Below are 19,645 nucleotides of genomic sequence, written 5' to 3' on the forward strand. Positions count from 1 at the left end.
CTCCCTGTGCTATGCGGCTGCTTCCCACTATCTATCTACCATACGTTTGGTAGTGTATATATGTCCATGCCTCTCTCTCGCTTTGTCACAGCTTACCCTTCCCCTTCCCCATATCCTCAAGTCCATTCTCAAGTAGGTCTGTGTCTTTATTCCTGTTTTACCCCTAGGATCTTCATGACTTTTTTTTTTTCTTAAATTCCATGTATATGTGTTAGCATACGGTATTTGTCTCTCTCTTTCTGACTTAGTTCACTCTGTATGACAGACTCTAGGTCTATCCACCTCATTACAAAATTTCATTTCTTTTTATGGCTGAGTAAAATTCCATTGTATATATGTGCCACATCTTCTTTATCCATTCATCCGATGATGGACACTTAGGTTGTTTCCAGCTCCGGGCTATTGTGAATAGAGCTGCAATGAACATTTTGGTACATGTCTCTTTTTGAATTATGGTTTTCTCAGGGTATATGCCTAGTAGTGGGATTGCTGGGTCATATGGTAGTTCTATTTTTAGTTTTTTAAGGAACCTCCATACTGTTCTCCATAGTGGCTGTACCAATTCACATTCCCACCAGCAGTGCAAAAGTGTTCTCTTTTCTCCACACCCTCTCCAGCATTTATGGTTTCTAGATTTTTTTTTATTAGTTTCTGCTTTATAACAAAGTGAATCAGTCATACATATACATCTGTTCCCACGTCCCTTCCCCCATGCATCTCCCTCCCCCCCACCCCCCCATCCCACCCCTCCAGGCGGTCACAAAGCACCGAGCTGATCTCCCTGTGCTCCGCGGCCGCTTCCCACTATCTATCCACCCCACGCCCGGTAGTGTATATATGTCCATGCCTCTCTTTCGCTCCGTCACAGCTTACCATTCCCCCTCCCCATATCCTCAAGTCCATTCTCAAGTAGATCGGTGTCTTTATTCCCGTTTTACCCCTAGGTTCTTCATGACATTAAAAAAAAAAAATTCCATATATATGTGTTAGCATACAGTATTTGTCTTTCTCTTTCTGACTTACTTCGCTCTGTATGACAGACTCTAGGTCTATCCACCTCATTACAAATAACTCAGTTTCGTTTCTTTTTATGGCTGAGTAATATTCCATTGTATATATGTGCCACATCTTTATCCATTCATCCGATGATGGACACTTAGGTTGTTTCCAGCTCCGGGCTATTGTGAATAGAGCTGCAATGAACATTTTGGTACATGTCTCTTTTTGAATTATGGTTTTCTCAGGGTATATGCCTAGTAGTGGGATTGCTGGGTCATATGGTAGTTCTATTTTTAGTTTTTTAAGGAACCTCCATACTGTTCTCCATAGTGGCTGTACCAATTCACATTCCCACCAGCAGTGCAAGGGTGTTCCCTTTTCTCCACACCCTCTCCAGCATTTATTGTTTCTAGATTTCTTGATGATGGCCATTCTGACTGGTGTGAGATGATATCTCATTGTAGTTTTGATTTGCATTTCTCTAATGATTAATGATGTTGAGCATTCTTTCATGTGTTTGTTGGCAGTCTGTATATCTTCTTTGGAGAAATGTCTATTTAGGTCTTCTGCCCATTTTTGGATTGGGATGTTTGTTTTTTTGCTATTGAGCTGCATGAGCTGCTTATAAATTTTGGAGATTAATCCTTTGTCCATTGCTTCATTTGCAAATATTTTCTCCCATTCTGAGGGTTGTCTTTTGGTCTTGTTTATGGTTTCCTTTGCTGTGCAAAAGCTTTGAAGTTTCATTTGGTCCCATTTGTTTATTTTTGTTTTTATTTCCATTTCTCTAGGAGGTGGGTCCAAAAGGATCTTGCTGTGATTTATGTCATAGAGTGTTCTGCCTATGTTTTCCTCTAAGAGTTTGATAGTTTCTGGCCTTACGTTTAGGTCTTTAATCCATTTTGAGCTTATTTTTGTGTATGGTGTTAGGGAGTGATCTAATCTCATACTTTTACATGCCCCTGTCCAGTTTTCCCAGCACCACTTATTGAAGAGACTGTCCTTTCTCCACTGTACATTCCTGCCTCCTTTATCAAAGATAAGGTGACCATATGTGCGTGGGTTTATCTCTGGGCTTTCTATCCTGTTCCATTGATCTATCTTTCTGTTTTTGTGCCAGTACCACACTGTCTTGATTACTGTAGCTTTGTAGTATAGTCTGAAGTCAGGGAGCCTGATTCCTCCAGCTCCGTTTGTCCTTCTCAAGATTGCTTTGGCTATTTGGGGTCTTCTGTTTTTCCAAACAAATTTTGAAATTTTTTGTTCTAGTTCTGTGAAAAATGCCAGTGGTAATTTGATAGGGATTGCATTGAATCTGTAGATTGCTTTGGGTAGTAGAGTCATTTTCACAATATTGATTCTTCCAATCCAGGAACATGGTATATCTCTCCATCTATTTGTATCATCTTTAATTTCTTTCATCAGTGTCTTATAATTTTCTGCATACGGGTCCTTTGTCTCCTTAGGTAGGTTTATTCCTAGATATTTTATTCTTTTTGTTGCAAGGGTAAATGGGAGTGTTTTCTTGATTTCACTTTCAGATTTTTCATCATTAGTGTACAGGAATGCCAGAGATTTCTGTGCATTAATTTTGTATCCTGCTACTTTACCAAATTCATTGATTAGCTCTAGTAGTTTTCTGGTAGCATCTTTAGGATTCTCTATGTATAGTATCATGTCATCTGCAAACAGTGACAGCTTTACTTCTTCTTTTCCCATTTGGATTCCTTTTATTTCCTTTTCTTCTCTGATTGCTGTGGCTAAAACTTCCAAAACTATGTTGAATAAGAGTGGTGAGAGTGGGCAGCCTTGTCTTGTTCCTGATCTTAGTGGAAATGGTTTCAGTTTTTCACCATTGAGGACGATGTTGGCTGTGGGTTTGTCATATATGGCCTTTATTATGTTGAGGAAAGTTCCCTCTATGCCTACTTTCTGCAGGGTTTTTATCATAAATGGGTGTTGAATTTTGTCGAAAGCTTTCTCTGCATCTATTGGGATGATCATATGGTTTTTCTCCTTCAATTTGTTAATATGGTGTATGACATTGATTGATTTGCGTATATTGAAGAATCCTTGCATTCCTGGAATAAACCCCACTTGATCATGGTGTATGATCCTTTTAATGTGCTGTTGGATTCTGTTTGCTAGTATTTTGTTGAGGATTTTTGCATCTATGTTCATCAGTGATATTGGCCTGTAGTTTTCTTTCTTTGTGACATCCTTGCCTGGTTTTGGTATCAAGGTGATGGTGGCCTCGTAGAATGAGTTTGGGAGTGTTCCTCCCTCTGCTATATTTTGGAAGAGTTTGAGAAGGATAGGTGTTAGCTCTTCTCTAAATGTTTGATAGAATTCGCCTGTGAAGCCATCTGGTCCTGGGCTTTTGTTTGTTGGAAGATTTTTAATCATAGTTTCAATTTCAGTGCTTGTGATTGGTCTATTCATATTTTCTATTTCTTCCTGATTCAGTCTTGGCAGGTTGTGCATTTCTAAGAATTTGTCCATTTCTTCCAGGTTGTCCATTTTATTGGTATAGAGTTGCTTGTAGTAATCTCTCATGATCTTTTGTATTTCTGCAGTGTCAGTTGTTACTTCTCCTTTTTCATTCTAATTCTATTGATTTGAGTCTTCTCTCTTTTTTTCTTAATGAGTCTGGCTAATGGTTTATCAATTTTGTTTATCTTCTCAAAGAACCAGCTTTTAGTTTTATTGATCTTTGCTATCATTTCCTTCATTTCTTTTTCATTTATTTCTGATCTGATCTTTATGATTTCTTTCCTTCTGCTAACTTTGGAGGTTTTTCGTTCTTTCTCTAATTGCTTTAGGTGCAGGGTCAGGTTGTTTACTTGAGATGTTTCCTGTTTCTTAAGGTGGGATTGTATTGCTATAAACTTCCTCCTTAGAACTGCTTTTGCCGCATCCCATAGGTTTTGGGTCGCTGTGTCTCCATTGTCATTTATTTCTAGGTATTTTTTTTTTTTTTTTTTTTTTGCCGTACGCGGGCCTCTCACTGTTGTGGCCTCTCCCGTTGCGGAGCACAGGCTCCGGACACGCAGGCTCAGCAGCCATGGCTCACAGGCCCAGCCGCTCCGCGGCATGTGGGATCCTCCCAGACCGGGGCACGAACCCGTGTCCCCTGCATCGGCAGGTGGACTCTCAACCACTGCACCACCAGGGAAGCCCGTTTCTAGGTATTTTTTAATTTCCTCTTTGATTTCTTCAGTGATCACTTCGTTATTAAGTAGTGTATTGTTTAGCCTCCATGTGTTTGTATTTTTTACAGATCTTTTCCTGTAATTGATATCTAGTCTCATAGCATTGTGGTCGGAAAAGATACTTGATACAATTTCGATTTTCTTAAATTTACCAAGGCTTGATTTGTGACCCAAGATATGATCTATCCTGGAGAATGTTCCATGAGCACTTGAGAAAAATGTGTATTCTGTTGTTTTTGGATGGAATGTCCTATAAATATCAATTAAGTCCATCTTGTTTAACGTATCATTTAAAGCTCGTGTTTCCTTATTTATTTTCATTTTGGATGATCTGTCCATTGGTGAAAGTGGGGTGTTGAAGTCCCCTACTATGAGTGTGTTACTGTCGATTTCCCCTTTTATGGCTGTTAGTATTTGCCTTATGTATTGAGGTGCTCCTATTTTGGGTGCATAAATATTTACAATTGTTATATCTTCTTCTTGGATCGAACCCTTGATCATTATGTAGTGTCCTTTTTTGTCTCTTCTAATAGTCTTTATTTTAAAGTCTATTTTGTCTGATATGAGAATTGCTACTCCAGCTTTCTTTTGATTTCCATTTGCATGGAATATCTTTTTCCATCCCCTTACTTTCAATCTCTATGTATCTCTAGGTCTGAAGTGGGTCTCTTTTAGACAGCATATATATGGGTCTTGTTTTTGTATCCATTCAGCCAATCTGTGTCTTCTGGTGGGAGCATTTAGTCCATTTACATTTAAGGTAATTATCGATATGTGTGTTCCTATTCCCATTTTCTTAATTGTTTTGGGTTCGTTATTGTAGGTATTTTCCTTCTGTTGTGTTTCTTGCCTAGAGAAGTTCCTTTAGCATTTGTTGTAAAGCTGGTTTGGTGGTGCTGAACTCTCTCAGCTTTTGCTTGTCTGTAAAAGTTTTAATTTCTCCATCAAATCTGAATGAGATCCTTGCTGGGTAGAGTAATCTTGGTTGCAGGTTTTTCTCCTTCATCACTTTAAATATGTCCTGCCACTCCCTTCTGGCTTGTAGAGTTTCTGCTGAAAGATCAGCTGTTAACCTGATGGGGATTCCCTTGTGTGTTATTTTTCCCTTGCTGCTTTTAATATGTTTTCTTTGTGTTTAATTTTTGACAGTTTGATTAATATGCGTCTTGGCGTATTTCTCCTTGGATTTATTCTGTATGGGACTCTCTGTGCCTCCTGGACTTGATTAACTATTTCCTTTCCCATATTAGGGAAGTTTTCAACTATAATCTCTTCAAATATTTTCTCAGTCCTTTTCTTTTTCTCTTCTTCTTCTGGAACCCCTATAATTCGAATGTTGGTGCGTTTAATGTTGTCCCAGAGGTCTCTGAGACTGTCCTCAGTTCTTTTCATTCTTTTTCCTTTATTCTGCCCTGCAGTAGTTATTTCCACTATTTTATCTTCCACGTCACTTATCCGTTCTTCTGCCTCAGTTATTCTGCTATTGATCCCATCTAGAGTATTTTTAATTTAATTTATTGTGTTTCTAATCATTGCTTGATTCGTCTTTAGTTCTTCTAGGTCCTTTTTAACTGTTTCTTGCATTTTGTCTATTCTGTTTCCAAGATTTTGGATCATCTTTACTATCGTTATTCTGAATTCTTTTTCAGGTAGACTGCCTATTTCCTCTTCATTTGTTAGGTCTGGTGGGTTTTTATCTTGCTCCTTCACCTGCTGTGTGTTTTTCTCTCTTCTCATTTTGCTTATCTTACTGTGTTTGGGGTCTCCTTTTTGCTGGCTGCAGGTTCATAGTTCCTGTTGTTTTTGGTGTCTGTCCCCAGTGGCTAAAGTTGGTTCAGTGGATTGTGTAGGCTTCCTGGTGGAGGGGACTAGTGCCTATGTTCTGGTGGATGAGGCGGGATCTTGTCTTTCTGGTGGGCAGGTCCACGTCTGGTGGTGTGTTTTGGGGTGTCTGTGGCCTTATTATGTTTTTAGGCAGCCTCTCTGCTAATGGGTGGGGTTGTGTTCCTGTCTTGCTAGTTGCTTGGCCTAAGGTGTCCAGCACTGTAGCTTGCTGGTCGCTGAGTGAAGCTGGGTGCTGGTGTTGAGATGGAGATCTCTGGGAGATTGTCACCGTTTGATATTATGTGGAGCTGGGAGGTCTCTTGTGGACCAGTGTCTTGAAGTTGGCTCTCCCGCCTCAGAGGCACAGCACTGACTCCTGGCTGCAGCACCAAGAGCCTTTCATCCACCCGGCTCAGAATAAAAGGGAGAAAAAGTAGAAAGAAAGAATTAGTAGAAGTAGAAAGAAAGAAAGTAAGAAAGAAAGAAGGAAAGAAAGAAAGGGAGGAAGGGAGGAAAGAGGGAAGGTAGGAAAAAGAGAAAGAAGATAAAGTAAAATAGGATAAAGTATAAAATATAATAGTGTTATTAAAATAAAAAAATTATTATTAAAAAAATTTTTTTTAATTAAAAAAAAAAAGAACAGATAGAACCCTGGGACAAATGGTGGAAGCAAAGCTATACAGACAAAATCTCACACAGAAGCATACACATACAGATTCACAAAAAGAGGAAAAGGGGAAAAAGTCATAAATCTTGCCCTCAAAGTCCACCTCCTCAATTTGGGATAATTTGTTGTAAAAAGAGGAAAAGGGGAAAAAATCATAAATACTGTTCTCAAAGTCCACCTCCTCAATTTGGGATGATTCGTTGTCTATTCATGTATTCCACAGATGCAGGGTACATCAAGTTGATTGTGGAGCTTTAATCTGCTGCTTCTGCAAATGCTGGGAGAGATTTCCCTTTCTCTTCTTTATTCTCACAGCTCCCGGGTCTCAGCTTTGGCTTTGGCCCCGCCTCTGCGTGTAGGTCGCCAGAGGGCGTCTGTTCTTCGCTCAGACAGGACGGGGTTAAAGGAGCAGCTGTTTCGGGGACTCTGGCTCACTCAGGCCGGGGGGAGCCTGCGGCGGCAGAGGCCAGCATGACGTTGCACCAGCCCGAGGCACGCCGTGTGCTCTCCTGGGGAAGCAGTCCCTGGATCCCGGGACCCCGGCAATGGCGGGCTGCACAGGCTCCCTGGAAAGGGGACGTGGACAGTGACCTGTGCTCGCACACAGGACTCTTGGCAGCGGCAGCAGCAGCCCCAGCATCCCACGCCCGTCTCTGGGGTCCACGCTTTTAGCCACGGCTCACGCCCGTCTCTGGAGCTCCTTTAAGCAGCGCTCTTAATCCCCTCTTCTTGCACACCAGGAAACAAAGAGGCAAGAAAAAGTCTCTTGCGTCGGTCGGCAGGTCCAGACTTTTTCCCAGACTCCCTCCAGGCCAGCCGTGGTGCACTAACCCCTTCAGGCTGTGTTCACGCCGCCAACCCCAGTCCTCTCCCTGCGCTCCAAGCCAACCCCAGTCCTCTCCCTGCGCTCCAACCGAAACCCGAAACCCGAGGCTCAGCTCCCAGCCCCGCCCGCCCCGGCGGCCGAGCAGACAAGCCTCTGGGGCTGGTGAGTGCCGGTCGGCACCCATCCTGTGTGCGGGAATCTCTCCGCTTTGCCCTCCGCTCCCCTGTTGCTGTGCTGTCCTCTGCTACTCCGAAGCTTCCCCCTCTGCCACCCACAGTCTCCGCCCACGAAGGGGCTTCCTAGTGTGTGGAAACCTTTCCTCCTTCACAGCTCCCTCCCACTGGTGCAGGTCCCATCCCTATCCTTTTGTCTCTCTTTATTCTTTTTTCTTTTGCCCCACCCAGGTACGTGGGGAGTTTCTTGCCTTTTGGGGTGTCTGAGGTGGTCTGCCAGCATTCAGTAGGTGTTCTGTAGGAGTTGTTCCACGTGTAGATGAATTTCTGGTGTATCTGTGGGGAGGAAGGTGATCTCCGTGTCTTATTCTTCCGCCATCTTCCCCTATCTCCTAGACTTTTTGATGATGGCCATTCTGACTGGTGTGAGGTGATACCTCATTGTAGTTTTGATTTTTATTTCTCTGAACATCTTTTCATGTGCGTTTTGGCCATCTGTATATCTTCTTTGAAGAAATGTCTATTTAGCTGTTCTGCCCATTTTTTGATTGGGTTGTTTGTTTTTTTTAATATAAGGCTGCATGAGCTGTTTGTATATTTGGAGATTAATCCCTTGGTTGTCACTTCGTTTGCAAATATTTTCTCCCATTCTGTGGGCTGTCTTTTCATTTTGTTTATGGTTTCCTTTGCCGTGCAAAAGCTTTTAAGTTTAATTAGGTCCCATCTGTTTGTTTTTGTTTTTATTTTCATTACTCTGGGAGGTGGATCCAAAAAGATATTGCTGTGATTTATGTCAAAGTGTTCTGCCTATGTTTTCCTCTAAGAGTTTTATAGTATCCAGTCTTACATTTAGGTCTTTAATCCATTTTGAGTTTATTTTTGTGTATGGTTAACACCATACACAAAAATAGTTTCATTCTTTTATTAATGTGTGTATCTGTCCAGTTTTCCCAGCACCACTTATTGAAGAGACTGTCTTTTCTACATTGTATGTCCTTTCCTCCTTTGTTGTAGATTAATTGACCATAGGTTCGTGGGTTTATTTTGGGGCTTTCTATCCTGTTCCATTGATCTATGTGTCTATTTTTGTGCCAGGACCATACTGTTTTGATTACTGTAGCTTTGTAGTATAGTCTGAAGTCAAAGTGCCTGATTCCTCCATCTCTGTTTTTCTTTCTCAGGATTGTTGTGGCTATTTGGGGTCTTTTGTGTTTCCATACAAATTAAAAAATTTTTTTGTTCTAGTTCTGTGAAAAATGCCATAGATAATTTGATAGGGATTGCACTGAATCTGTAGATTGCCCTGGGTAGTATAGTCATTTTGACAGTGTTGGTTCTTCCAATCCAAGAACATGGTATATCTTTCCACCTGTTCGTGTCATCTTCAGTTTCTTTCATCAGCATCTTATAGTTTTCAGAGTACAGGTCTTTTGCCTCCTTAGGTAGGTTTATTCATAGGTATTTTATTCTTTTTGTTGCAATGGTGAATGGGATTGTTTCCTTAATTTCTCTTTCTGATCTTTCATTGTTAGTATATAGGAATGCAAGAGATTTCTGTGCATTAATTTTGTATCCTGCAACCTTACTGAATTCATTGATGAGCTCTAGTAGTTTTCTGACAGTATCTTTAGGATTTTCTATGTATAGTAATTATCATGTCATCTGCAAACAGTGACAGTTTTACTTCTTTTCCAATTTGGGTTCCTTTTATTTCTTTTTTTTCTCTGATTGCTGAGGCTAGGACTTCCAAAACTATGTTGAATAAAAGTGGCAAGAGTGGACATCCTTGTCTTGTTCCTGATCTTAAAGGAAATGCTTTCAGCTTTTCACCATTGAGAATGATGTTAGCTGTGTGTCTGTCATATGTCATATTTTAATTCTTTATTATGTTGGGATAAGTTCCCTCTAGGCCCACTTTCTGGAGAGTTTTTGTCATAAATGGGTGTTGAATTTTGTCAAAAGCTTTTTCTGCATCTACTGAGATGATTATATGGGTTTTATTCTTCAATTTGTTCATGTGGTGTATCACACTGAGTGATTTGCAGATATGGAAAAGTCCTTGCATCCCTGGGATAAATCCTACTTGATTATGGTGTATGATCCTTTTAATGTATTGTTAGATTCTGTTCGGTAGTATTTTGTTGAGGATTTTTGCATATATGTTCATCAGTGATATTGGCCTGTAATTTTCCTTTTTTGTGATATCTTTGTCTGGTTTTGGTATCAGGGTGATGGTGGCCACATAGAATGAGTTTGGGAGTGTTCCTCCCTCTGCAATTTTTTGGAATAGTTTCAGGATAGGTGTTAACTCTTCTTTAAATGTTTGATAGAATTCACCTGTGAAGCCATCTGGTCCTGGACTTTTGTTTGTTGGAAGTTTTTTTTTTTTTTTTTTTTTTTTTTTTTTTTGCGGTACACGGGCCTCTCACTGTTGTGGCCTCTCCCACTGCGGAGCACAGGCTCCGCACGCACCTGCTCAGTGGCCATGGCTCACGGGCCCAGCCGCTCCGTGGCATGTGGGATCCTCCCAGACTGGGGCACGAACCCGTGTCCCCTGCATTGGCAGGCGGACTCTCAACCACTGCGCCACCAGGGAAGCCCTGTTGGAAGTTTTTAAATCACAGTTTCAGTTTCAGTACTTGTGACTTGTCTGTTTATATTTTCTATTTATTCCTGGTTCAGTCTTAGAAGGTTGTACCTTTCTAAGAAGTTGTCCATTTCTTCTAGAGTGTCCATTTAATTGGCATATAGTTGCTTGTAGTAGTCTCTTATGATCCTTTGTATTTCAGTGGTGTCAGTTGTAACTTCTTTTTCGTTTCTAATTTTATTGATTTGAACCCTCTCCCTTTTTTTTTCTGATGAGTCTGGCTAAAGTTTTATCAATTTTGCCTATCTTTTCAAAGAATGAGCTTTTAGCTTTATTGGTCTTTTCTATTGTTTCTATTTATTTCTGCTCTGTTATGATTTCTTTCCTTTTACTAACTTTGGGTTTTACTTGTTCTTTCTCTAGTTGCTTTAGGTGTAAGTTTGGGTTGTTTGAGAATTTTTTGTTTCCTGAGGTAAGATAGCATTGCTATAAACTTCCCTCTTAGAACTGCTTTTGCTGTGTCCCATAGGTTTTGGATCATCGTATTTCTGTTGTCATTTGTCTCTAAGTATTTTTTTATTTCCTCTTTGATTTCTTCAGTGATCCATTGGTCGTTCAGTGACATATTGTTTAGCTCCATAAGTTTGCGCTTTTTTACAGTTTTTTTTTCCTGTAATTGATTTCTAATCTCATAGTGTTGTGGTTGGAGAAGATGCTTGATACGATTTCAATTTTCTTAAATTTATGGAGGCTTGCTTTGTGGCCCAGCATATGATCTGTCCTGGAGAATGTTCCATGCATACTTGAGAAGAATGTGTATTCTGCTGCTTCCTGATGGAAAGTTCTGTAAATATCAGTTAAGCCCATCAGGTCTAATGTGTCCTTTAAGGCCTGTTTCCTTATTAATTTTCTGTCTGGGTGATATGTCCATTGATGTAAATGGTGTGTTAAAGCCCCCCACTATTATTGTGTTACTGTTAGTTCCTCCTTTTATGGCTGTTAGCATTTGCCTTATATGTTGAGGTGCTCCTATTTTGTAGGCATATATATTTATAATTGTTATATCTTCTTGGATTGATCCCTTGATTATTATGTAGTGTCCTTCTTTGTCTCTTGTAACAGTATTTATTTTAAAGTCTATTTTGTCTGATATGAGAATTGCTACTCCAGCTTTCTTTTGATTTCCATTTGTATGGAATACCTTTTTCTATCCCCTCACTTTCAGTCTGTGTGTGTCCCTAGATCTGAAGTGGGTCTGTTGTAGACAGCATATATATGGGTCTTGTTTTTGTATCCATTCAGCCAGTCTATGCCTTTTGGTTGGCTCATTTAATCCATTTACATTTAAGGAAATTATCAATATGTATGTTCTTATTGCCATCATGTTGTTTTGGATTTGTTTTTGTAGGTCTTTTTTTTTTCCTTCCTCTTTTGTTCTCTTCTCTTGTGATTTGATGACTATTTTTATTGTTGTGTTTGGATTGCTTTTTCTTTTTGTCTGTGTATCTATTGTAGATTTTTGGTTTGCAGTTACCGTGAGGTTTTGATATAGCAGTCTATATATATACAAGATTGTTTTCAGTTGCTGGTCTCTTAATTTCAAATGCTTTTCCAATATCCTGCATTTATATTCTCACAATGATTTTTTTTTTTTTCGGTACGCGGGCCTCTCACTGCCATGGCCCCTCCCATTGCGGACCACAGGCTCTGGACGCGCAGGCCCAGCGGCCATGGCTCATGGGCCCAGCTGCTCCACAGCACGTGGGATCCTCCCGGACTGGGGCATGAACCCGCGTCCCCCGCATCGGCAGGCGGACTCCCAACCACTGCGCCACCAGGGAAGCCCACAGTGATGGTTTTGATATCATATTTGTGTGTGGATGATTTTCTACCTTTTCAGTATGTTTGTCTTTACCGGTGAGCTTTCCCATTTGTAATTTTCTTGTTTTTAGTTGTGGCCTTCTTTTCTGCCTCAATAAGTTCCTTTAGCATTTGTTGTAAAGCTGGTTTGGTGCTGCTGAATTCTGTTAGCTTTTGCTTGTCTGTAAAGCTTTTGATTTCTCCATCAAATCTGGACGAGAGCCTTGCTGGGTAGAGTTAGAGTATTCTTGTTGTAGGTTTTTCCCTTTCATCACTTTAAATAAATTATGCCACTCCCTTGTGGCCTGCAGAGTTTCTGCTGAAAAATCAGCTGAAACTCCCTTGCATGTTATTTGCTTTTCTCTTGTTGCTTTTAATATTTTCTCTTTGTTCTTAATTTTTGTCAGTTTGATTAATATGTGTCTCACCATGTTCCTGCTTGGGTTTATCCTGTATGGGACTCTCTGTGCTTCCTGGGCTTGAGTGTTTCCTTTCCCATGTTAGGGCAGTTTTCGGCTATTATCTCTGCAAATATTTTCTCAGACCCCTTTTCTCTTCTCCTTCTGGGACCACTATAATGCTAATGTTGGTGCATTTAATGTTGTCCCAGGTCTCTGAGACTGTCCTCATTTCTTTTCATTCTTCTTTCTTTATTCTCTTTCACAGCAATGATTTCCACTAATCTGTCTTCCAGCTCACTTATTCATTCTTCTGTCTCATTTATTCTGTTATTGATTCCTTCTAGTATATTTTTCATTTCAGTTATTGTCCACCTCTGTTTTTTAAAGTTTCTAGCTCTTTATTAAACATTTATTGTATCCTTTCAGTGTTGTGCCTCCATTCTTTTTCTGAGATCTTGTTATCTTTACTATCATTACTCAGAATTCTTTTTCAGGGTGATTGCCTATCTCCACTTCACTTAGTTGTTTTTCTGGGGTTTCATCTTGTTCCTTTGTCTGGAACATATTTCTGTGCCATCTCATTTTGTCTAACTTTCTGTCTGTGGTCTCCATTTCTCAGGCTGCAGGATTTTAATACTTGGTTCTGGTACCTACCTGCTGGTGGGTGAGGTTGGTCTAAGAGTCTTGTGCAGGCTTCCTGGTGGGAGGGACTGGTGCCTGCCCACTGGTGAGTGGAGCTAGGTCTTGTCCCTCAGGTGGGCAGAGCCATGTCAAAGGGTGTTTATAGGCTATTGGCTCTGGATGACTTTAGGCAGCCTGTTTGCTGATGAGTGGGGCTGTGTTCCCACCCTGTTGGTTGTTTGGCCTGAGGCATCCCAGCACTGGAGCCTGCAGGCTGTTGGACAGGGCCAGGTCTTGGTGGCCAAATGGCAACCTCTGGGAGAGCTCACACCAGTGAGTGTTGCCTGGGGCATCCACCACCAGTGTCATTGTCCCCTCAATGGGCCACAGCTGACTCCCACCTCCCCAGGAGATCCTCTAAGATCCACAGGTAGGTCTGGTCCAAGCTGTAGTGGAGTTACTGCTTTGTCCTGGGCCCCAGTGCTTGTGAACTTTTTGTGTGCTAAGAATGGAGTCCCTGTTTCCCCCAGTCCTGTGGAGCTCCTGTACTCAAGCCTAGCTGGCCATCAAAGCCAAATGCTCTGGGGGCTCCTCCTCCCAATGCCAGACCCCCAGGCTGGGGAGCCTGACGTGAGGCTCAGAACTCTCACTCATGTGGGAGAAACTCCACAGGTATGGGATTTGATTATATCACTAATGTGCCCCTCCTACTGTCTTGTTGTGGCTTCTTCTTGGTCTTTGGGTGTAGAATATCTTGTTTGGTAGGTTCAAGTCTTTTTTGTTGATGGTTGTTCAGCAGTCAGTTGTGATTTTGGTGTTTTCGTGAGAGGAGGTGCGCTCAAGTCCTTCTACTCTGCCATCTTGTTTCTCTCCTTTTGCCACGTTTTGGCTTGAGTTTCAGAAGGATGATTCTGGTCTCATGCTGATGTGTGTGTGCTGTTGGTTCTAAAGTTCAGCCAAGGCTTGTCACAGAACAGTCAATGGCAGTAGGGTTGTGGTTTAGATGGTCTTATGTATATTGGTGGGGGGGACTGATTGATAGTAGTATCAGGATTTTCGAAAACCATTTTAAAATAAATGACAATCATCTCTGGAGGGGGAAATGGGAGTTTTCACTTAAGAGTTTGATTTACAAGATCATAGTAAGACTCAGGTTTGGGAACACAACAGGCTTGAAAGTTTTTCAGAGACCATGAGACCGTTTTGAATCAGCTCTCACTGTTAGCCAAGCTCCTGGCCAAGACTTGACAGCAAACTGGTCCACGGGGTGCTCTGGGCATATCCACGACTCAGGTGAGTCTCCCTGTGAATGGTAGGAACCGTGCCAGGGACTAGCTGACTCTTGGGGCAGACCTTGAGATGTGGCTGCTCCAGAAACCACTAGAACTGGACCATGGTCACATTTAACCTCAGGCTGGAAAGTTATACAGAAATGCACTGAATGCCAAGTAGTTAGAGATGATTTTATTGTTACACAGGAAATGCAAAACATTTATTCTGCCCCCATGCCACAGTCCTCTGTTTGGTGTATGCTGCTTCCACCTCCAGGCACTGCCTCTGTCTTGGGGTCCTGGCCTATAGCAGCTCTGTGAGGGACCGATGTAGGAGTCCTTCTCCCATTTTGTAAGTGAAGCAGAGTGGTCTGAACTTGCCATGGTCACGGTTGGGGTGGGGTGGAATGGGATCCTGATCTTAACAGTTCCTTGTCTGGTTCCTGACTTCCAGGCTGCCTCTGAGTTACACCACCAGCTATACCACCTTACTAAGGCAGGGCAGGCATTGGGGTTAGGGCTTGGCTTGGAGGTGGACAGACTCCACAAGGGGGATTTGAAAAGTTGAAGGCATTCACATGGGAATCTGAAAGCTGATCATGGTAAAGGAGGCTTGGGACCAGGCCCCAGTTTCTTTATGCCCATGGGGACCTGGCTGACCTCACCTTCATGTTTTAAATTTCCTCAGTTCCATTAAGCCTTGGTTATTCCTGTTTCTATGCAGCAAACTGAGGGTTACATATCATGAGCAGACCAGTAGGGCCCTGGCTCAAATGAACCAAGTTTCTGGGTACGTTACTAAGAATTCTTTTATGATACATGTCTGGAATTCCTTTTATGTCCAGAGAAAACTGCTGTTAGAGCACTTCTGTTAAGAAGTGCGGTAGCTCTGGGCAAGCTCAGTAGTGTTTGTAGTTATAAGTCCCTCAACCAGTTCCATCCTAACTAGCTAATCAGCTTCTTCCGTGTGTAAGTTCTGCTGATGGGACGTCTCCTGGAGAATGCTCGTCTGAAAGGAGAGTCTTCTGCCGTGGGGGAAAATACATCCACATCCTCATCTAGAAAAAGGCAGAAAGACTTAGCATACAGGAAGTAACTGAGAACAGAACAAAAGGAAATGGGCTTCAACTGCAGAGGGTTACACATTAAGATGGACTTAAAACCAGCATTGCTTGTAGGTTCTTTCATCCCACGGACACACTACCTGTACTTTTTCAAGGCCCTAAGCCCTTACTGTCAGCACAGAGCTGACAGCAACAAGTAATTGCGAAAATGCAGAATACCTGTGGCACTTCAGTTTGATACTTTGCAGTTCTTTTTGTCTCAGATCTGTGGTGGTTTTGCTGTTTTGCATGATTTCTATCATGGTCTCGAGGGAAGAGAGCCACTGAAGAGCCCCACCTCCTGAACCCCGCTTCAGTTCTAGCAGGAGGAGGAAACCTCTCTAACCAGTGCAGCTAACAGGGTGAATCCCGTTCTTTCCAGGTGGGGTCGAGGGGAATCCTAGGGTCTGAAGGCGGATTATAATAGCCAGTCCGTCCTCAGGCTGAATGTGTGGAAACACAGGGGTATAACCCCCGAGGGGAAATGGCTGGCTCTGCACACACCACCTACCACTCGTGCTGCTTTCCCCTCAGATCCCAGCGACCACAGATGAGCAGGAAGTGATTGTGTGCTGGCTCCTGTCACTGTCTTCAAGAAGCTGAAGTAATTTGGTAGGATTTCGAGGGGTTTTTTGGTTCAAATACACATAAGTTCTAAAGTGGTATTTCTCTGGGAAGGGCACATGACACTGCGGGGATAAAACCATCCCAAACTGTGGCAGTCCCTACGACTCCTGCAAGATGCAAGTGCCTGAAAACCCTGAGCTAGCTTGGGATAGAGCTAACCAAAGGATAGAAGTTTGATCCTGGTAACATCTCTAGGACCTTCAACAAATTACCTCTGGTGTCTTTACACTGAGAGGAGGGTGCCTTCCCGTGGAACAGCAGCGGAGAGTGGGTCAGCGCCTGCAGACCGCTGGCAGAGAGGCAGCTCCACACAGCACAGCCGGGAGGCGGGGTGGCACCTGCAGCAACAGCACGGTCAGCACAGCCCGCAGCCCTCACAAGGAAGCCCCAGCCTTCCTGGCGTCTCTGCAGTGCCTCCTGGCCCACACACCTGACAGAGCTGCGCGGCGGCCAACTCACCTGAAACAAACACCTCGTCGCCTGCCGTGGAGGGGAGCTGTTGCACACCCGTGCCTGGAGACCTGTCTTCACTCTTACCGACCTGGGAGTCTCCTCTCTGCTTGTCACAGACTCTTTTGGTTTGACACTCAGCCTCCTCCTTGGCAGAAAGGAGCCTCTTCCGAGATCTCAACCCAAACTGTCCCCAGGAGAAGGCTTCCTCAGCCGTAGGCTCACTGTCCCTGGGAGGTGACTGGTCTGGCAGCTGACATACCCCCTCGAGCTCAAAATCCCCCAAGATGGGGGTCTTGGTGATGCTGAGTTCAAGGCCTCGCTCCTTCCCCTCCGGCTCCAGCAGCAACACTCCCCCAGGAAGGTCTGTACCGACCTCGCTCCTCCCAGCAGAGGAGCTGAGGCTGCAGTCCACTGCCCTCTTCCGGCGGGGCCAGTCTTTAATTGTGTCAGGAGTTGTCTTCCCACTGTGCTTGGGGGATGGTGTCCAAGGAACCCCGACTTCTGTCTGAAATGGAGAGGGGGTACTAGAGGGGCAGTGGGTGGGGGTACAGGACTGGCAGATATAGGTCTGTCCCCCGCTCTTGCCGGGTGTGCCGTGCGAGGGGCGAAGGCAGGGGGGCGACAGGTAGGTGGCTTCGGGTTTGCCTGAGGACTTGCTGGCCCTGGGCACGCTGAGACCCGGGAGGCAGCTCTCCTCTCCCAGAGAGCTCTCCTCCCTTCGCAGGGGCTCGGCTTCTGACAGACAGCTGGGGTCTATCTTTTTAATTCGAAGCTTGGGAAGGCCAGAAGCTTGCATCTCCAGCTCAACCTCATAGGTCTGTGGGCTGGCAGAGGCTCTGGAGGGCCAGGCTGACGCCTGCAGATTCTCTAGTTGGGCGGCAGCCTGGCGCTGCTTCCTGTCTGTGGTGCAGCGCAGGTCGTAGCAGGGTGTCAGGGGAGAGCTGGGCCCAGAGGAAGGAGGAGAGGGAGGAATCCTGGGGTTACACAGAGACGGCTTCTCAGAAGTACCCATCCTTGACCCCTCACCTTCTTCCACCGGTGAAACGTTGCTTTTTAAGTTATCACTGCTGTGCTGCTCAGCAGCTTCATCCAGGAGAGTGAGATACTCCGAGTCTGTTGCAACAAGCAAAGGAGAGGATGTATGCCAGTGACTCCCAAAGCTAGTCCCAGGGTAACTATGTCTTTCAGGAGGAGACGGAGGAGAGAGGGTCGCTTCCTTATGGTTCTTTGTAGCATCTGTGATGGCAGCTGGGTTGTCAGTTATGGCAACTCTCAGAACAGCAGAGCTGTTAGGCTGGCCCTCCGGGAAGTTTCTTTCAGTTTTAGAGGTCTTTTTATGCCTTTTCCCAATTTTAGAAGGGGGTGGAGGCGGTAGGAGGTCAGATCTAGCTATCTGTGAGGCTTTGTGGGGAGTCGAGGGAGCAGGGCAGGAGGGAGATGTGGCTACACTGGGTGATTTCTGGGCTTCTTGCCAATCCAGTTCTCCAGAGGGAGATTCTATAGAAAAATTCCCAAATGGAGTCTTCTCGGAAATACCACATGAAGGAGAGGTAACAGGTTTCTTTGGAGAAGTCAGAGCTGTGTTCCCTGGTTTCTCTGGGGTTCCGACAGCATCATTCCACGGCTGTGCCAGCTGCTCTGCCTGAGACGCTCTGGAGCCACGGGGGAGTTGGCGTTTCTGACTTGGAGGTGTTCCCACGAAGGCAGCTTGTCTTCGGACCCCTGAGGCTGCTGCCCTCAGAGACATTCGAGGAGAGTATCTGATGGGAGTCAGACACTCACTCCTGGTCTGGGCAGTTGACGAAACCAGGGATGCCGGACAGGAGGTGCTTTCTGGACTGGAATTCACCAAACATGGCCAAGCAGAATTCTGCAAAAATCTAGGTGGCTGACCACCTTGTCTTTGGGGAGTTCTCGGTATTTTTTCAAGAGGAGAGTGACCTTCTGCCAGGGAGTGTCCTTTCTGAGGAGTGGCTTTTCGTCTAGATGGTGAATGCCAGCCGTGTGAGGAGTCTTTTAAGAACTCCCTAAAAGTGACCTGTTTGGCAGGGGTCATTTCTGCAGGGGATTTTTGCAGCCTTTCAGGAGTGCGCAGCGGAGTTCGTGGTGTATGAGGGAACTTTCTTGGTGTAGCTTTAGAAAAGACTGGAGATTTCCAGTAACTCTTCTCAGGAGTCTGTAAAGAAAAATGCTTATTTCAGTGCTTGAACATCATAACCCATATTCTCTGAAGAGTGTTTTAATAATGTCTAAGATGATTAAAAAGTCAAATTTGGAAGATTTATAGCCAGCCAAAGGAATGATCTTAAGTTGGATTTCATATAGTGACAAGTTTCCACTTCCAAAACATGACCCAGATTTTACGTGTCCACTTTTTCTAGCACCGAGCACTGTATCCAATCTTAGTTTCTTCTCCTAAGACAAATAGTTTTAATAATTTGCGTACTACAGCTAAAACATGCTTTGCCTCTAACTATGTCACTCCACTACTCACAGCTATCTTCTTCTTCAATGAGACAACTATTTCTGATCTTTGCCTAAAGTAACCTTTCGGAGCCACATCACCTGCTGTTGATCTGTATTCAACATGTGCTTTTAAGTACCTGCTATGTGCCAGGCAATGTGTGTGCGGGAGGAGGCCCGGGGGGATGAGGTGGAACGTGGAATATATGGATATATAAGGCACAGCCTCAAAGATAACATCTCAGAAAGGAAACTCTCCAGCAAAAAACTTCCCTTCCTTCTTGCAAAAATGCAGTTAAATAGTCCAACAGGTAACGAGGTCCAACACCTATTGTTTAATCTTATCTGATCATCTCAAGGGAGTCCTGGTCTAGTTGGCATTTCATGTGGGATACAGACAGATATATAGTATGGCCAATGCAATGACAGGGGCATGCATGGGACAATATGGGAGCACCAGAAGGGTTGGCTATCTAACCCAGCAAAGGGGAGAAAAGGGAATAGGAATAGCGAGTCAGGTCTTAAAAGAATGGGTGTCAGCAGGTGAAGACAAAAGGT

The 19,645-nt window shown here is 43.7% G+C and overlaps 1 protein-coding gene across 1 annotated transcript in view; it reads right to left on the bottom strand.

Annotated features, from left to right (window-relative positions):
* Positions 1 to 15,386: 15,386 nt before the first annotated feature.
* The window catches only part of TICRR (TOPBP1 interacting checkpoint and replication regulator), a gene marked incomplete at both ends in the record, with an annotated part of 46,808 nt that continues 42,549 nt past the window's right edge, over positions 15,387 to 19,645 (bottom strand). The window contains 3 exons of the mRNA XM_079701241.1: positions 15,387 to 15,499; positions 16,384 to 16,509; positions 16,631 to 18,800. Of these exons, the coding sequence (XP_079557367.1) occupies positions 15,387 to 15,499; positions 16,384 to 16,509; positions 16,631 to 18,800 (2,409 nt within the window). The remainder of the gene's footprint in view (positions 15,500 to 16,383; positions 16,510 to 16,630; positions 18,801 to 19,645) is intronic.

The sequence above is a fragment of the Hyperoodon ampullatus genome (assembly GCF_949752795.1).
Source record: "Hyperoodon ampullatus genome assembly, chromosome: 3".
NCBI classification, from domain to species: Eukaryota; Metazoa; Chordata; class Mammalia; order Artiodactyla; family Ziphiidae; genus Hyperoodon; species Hyperoodon ampullatus.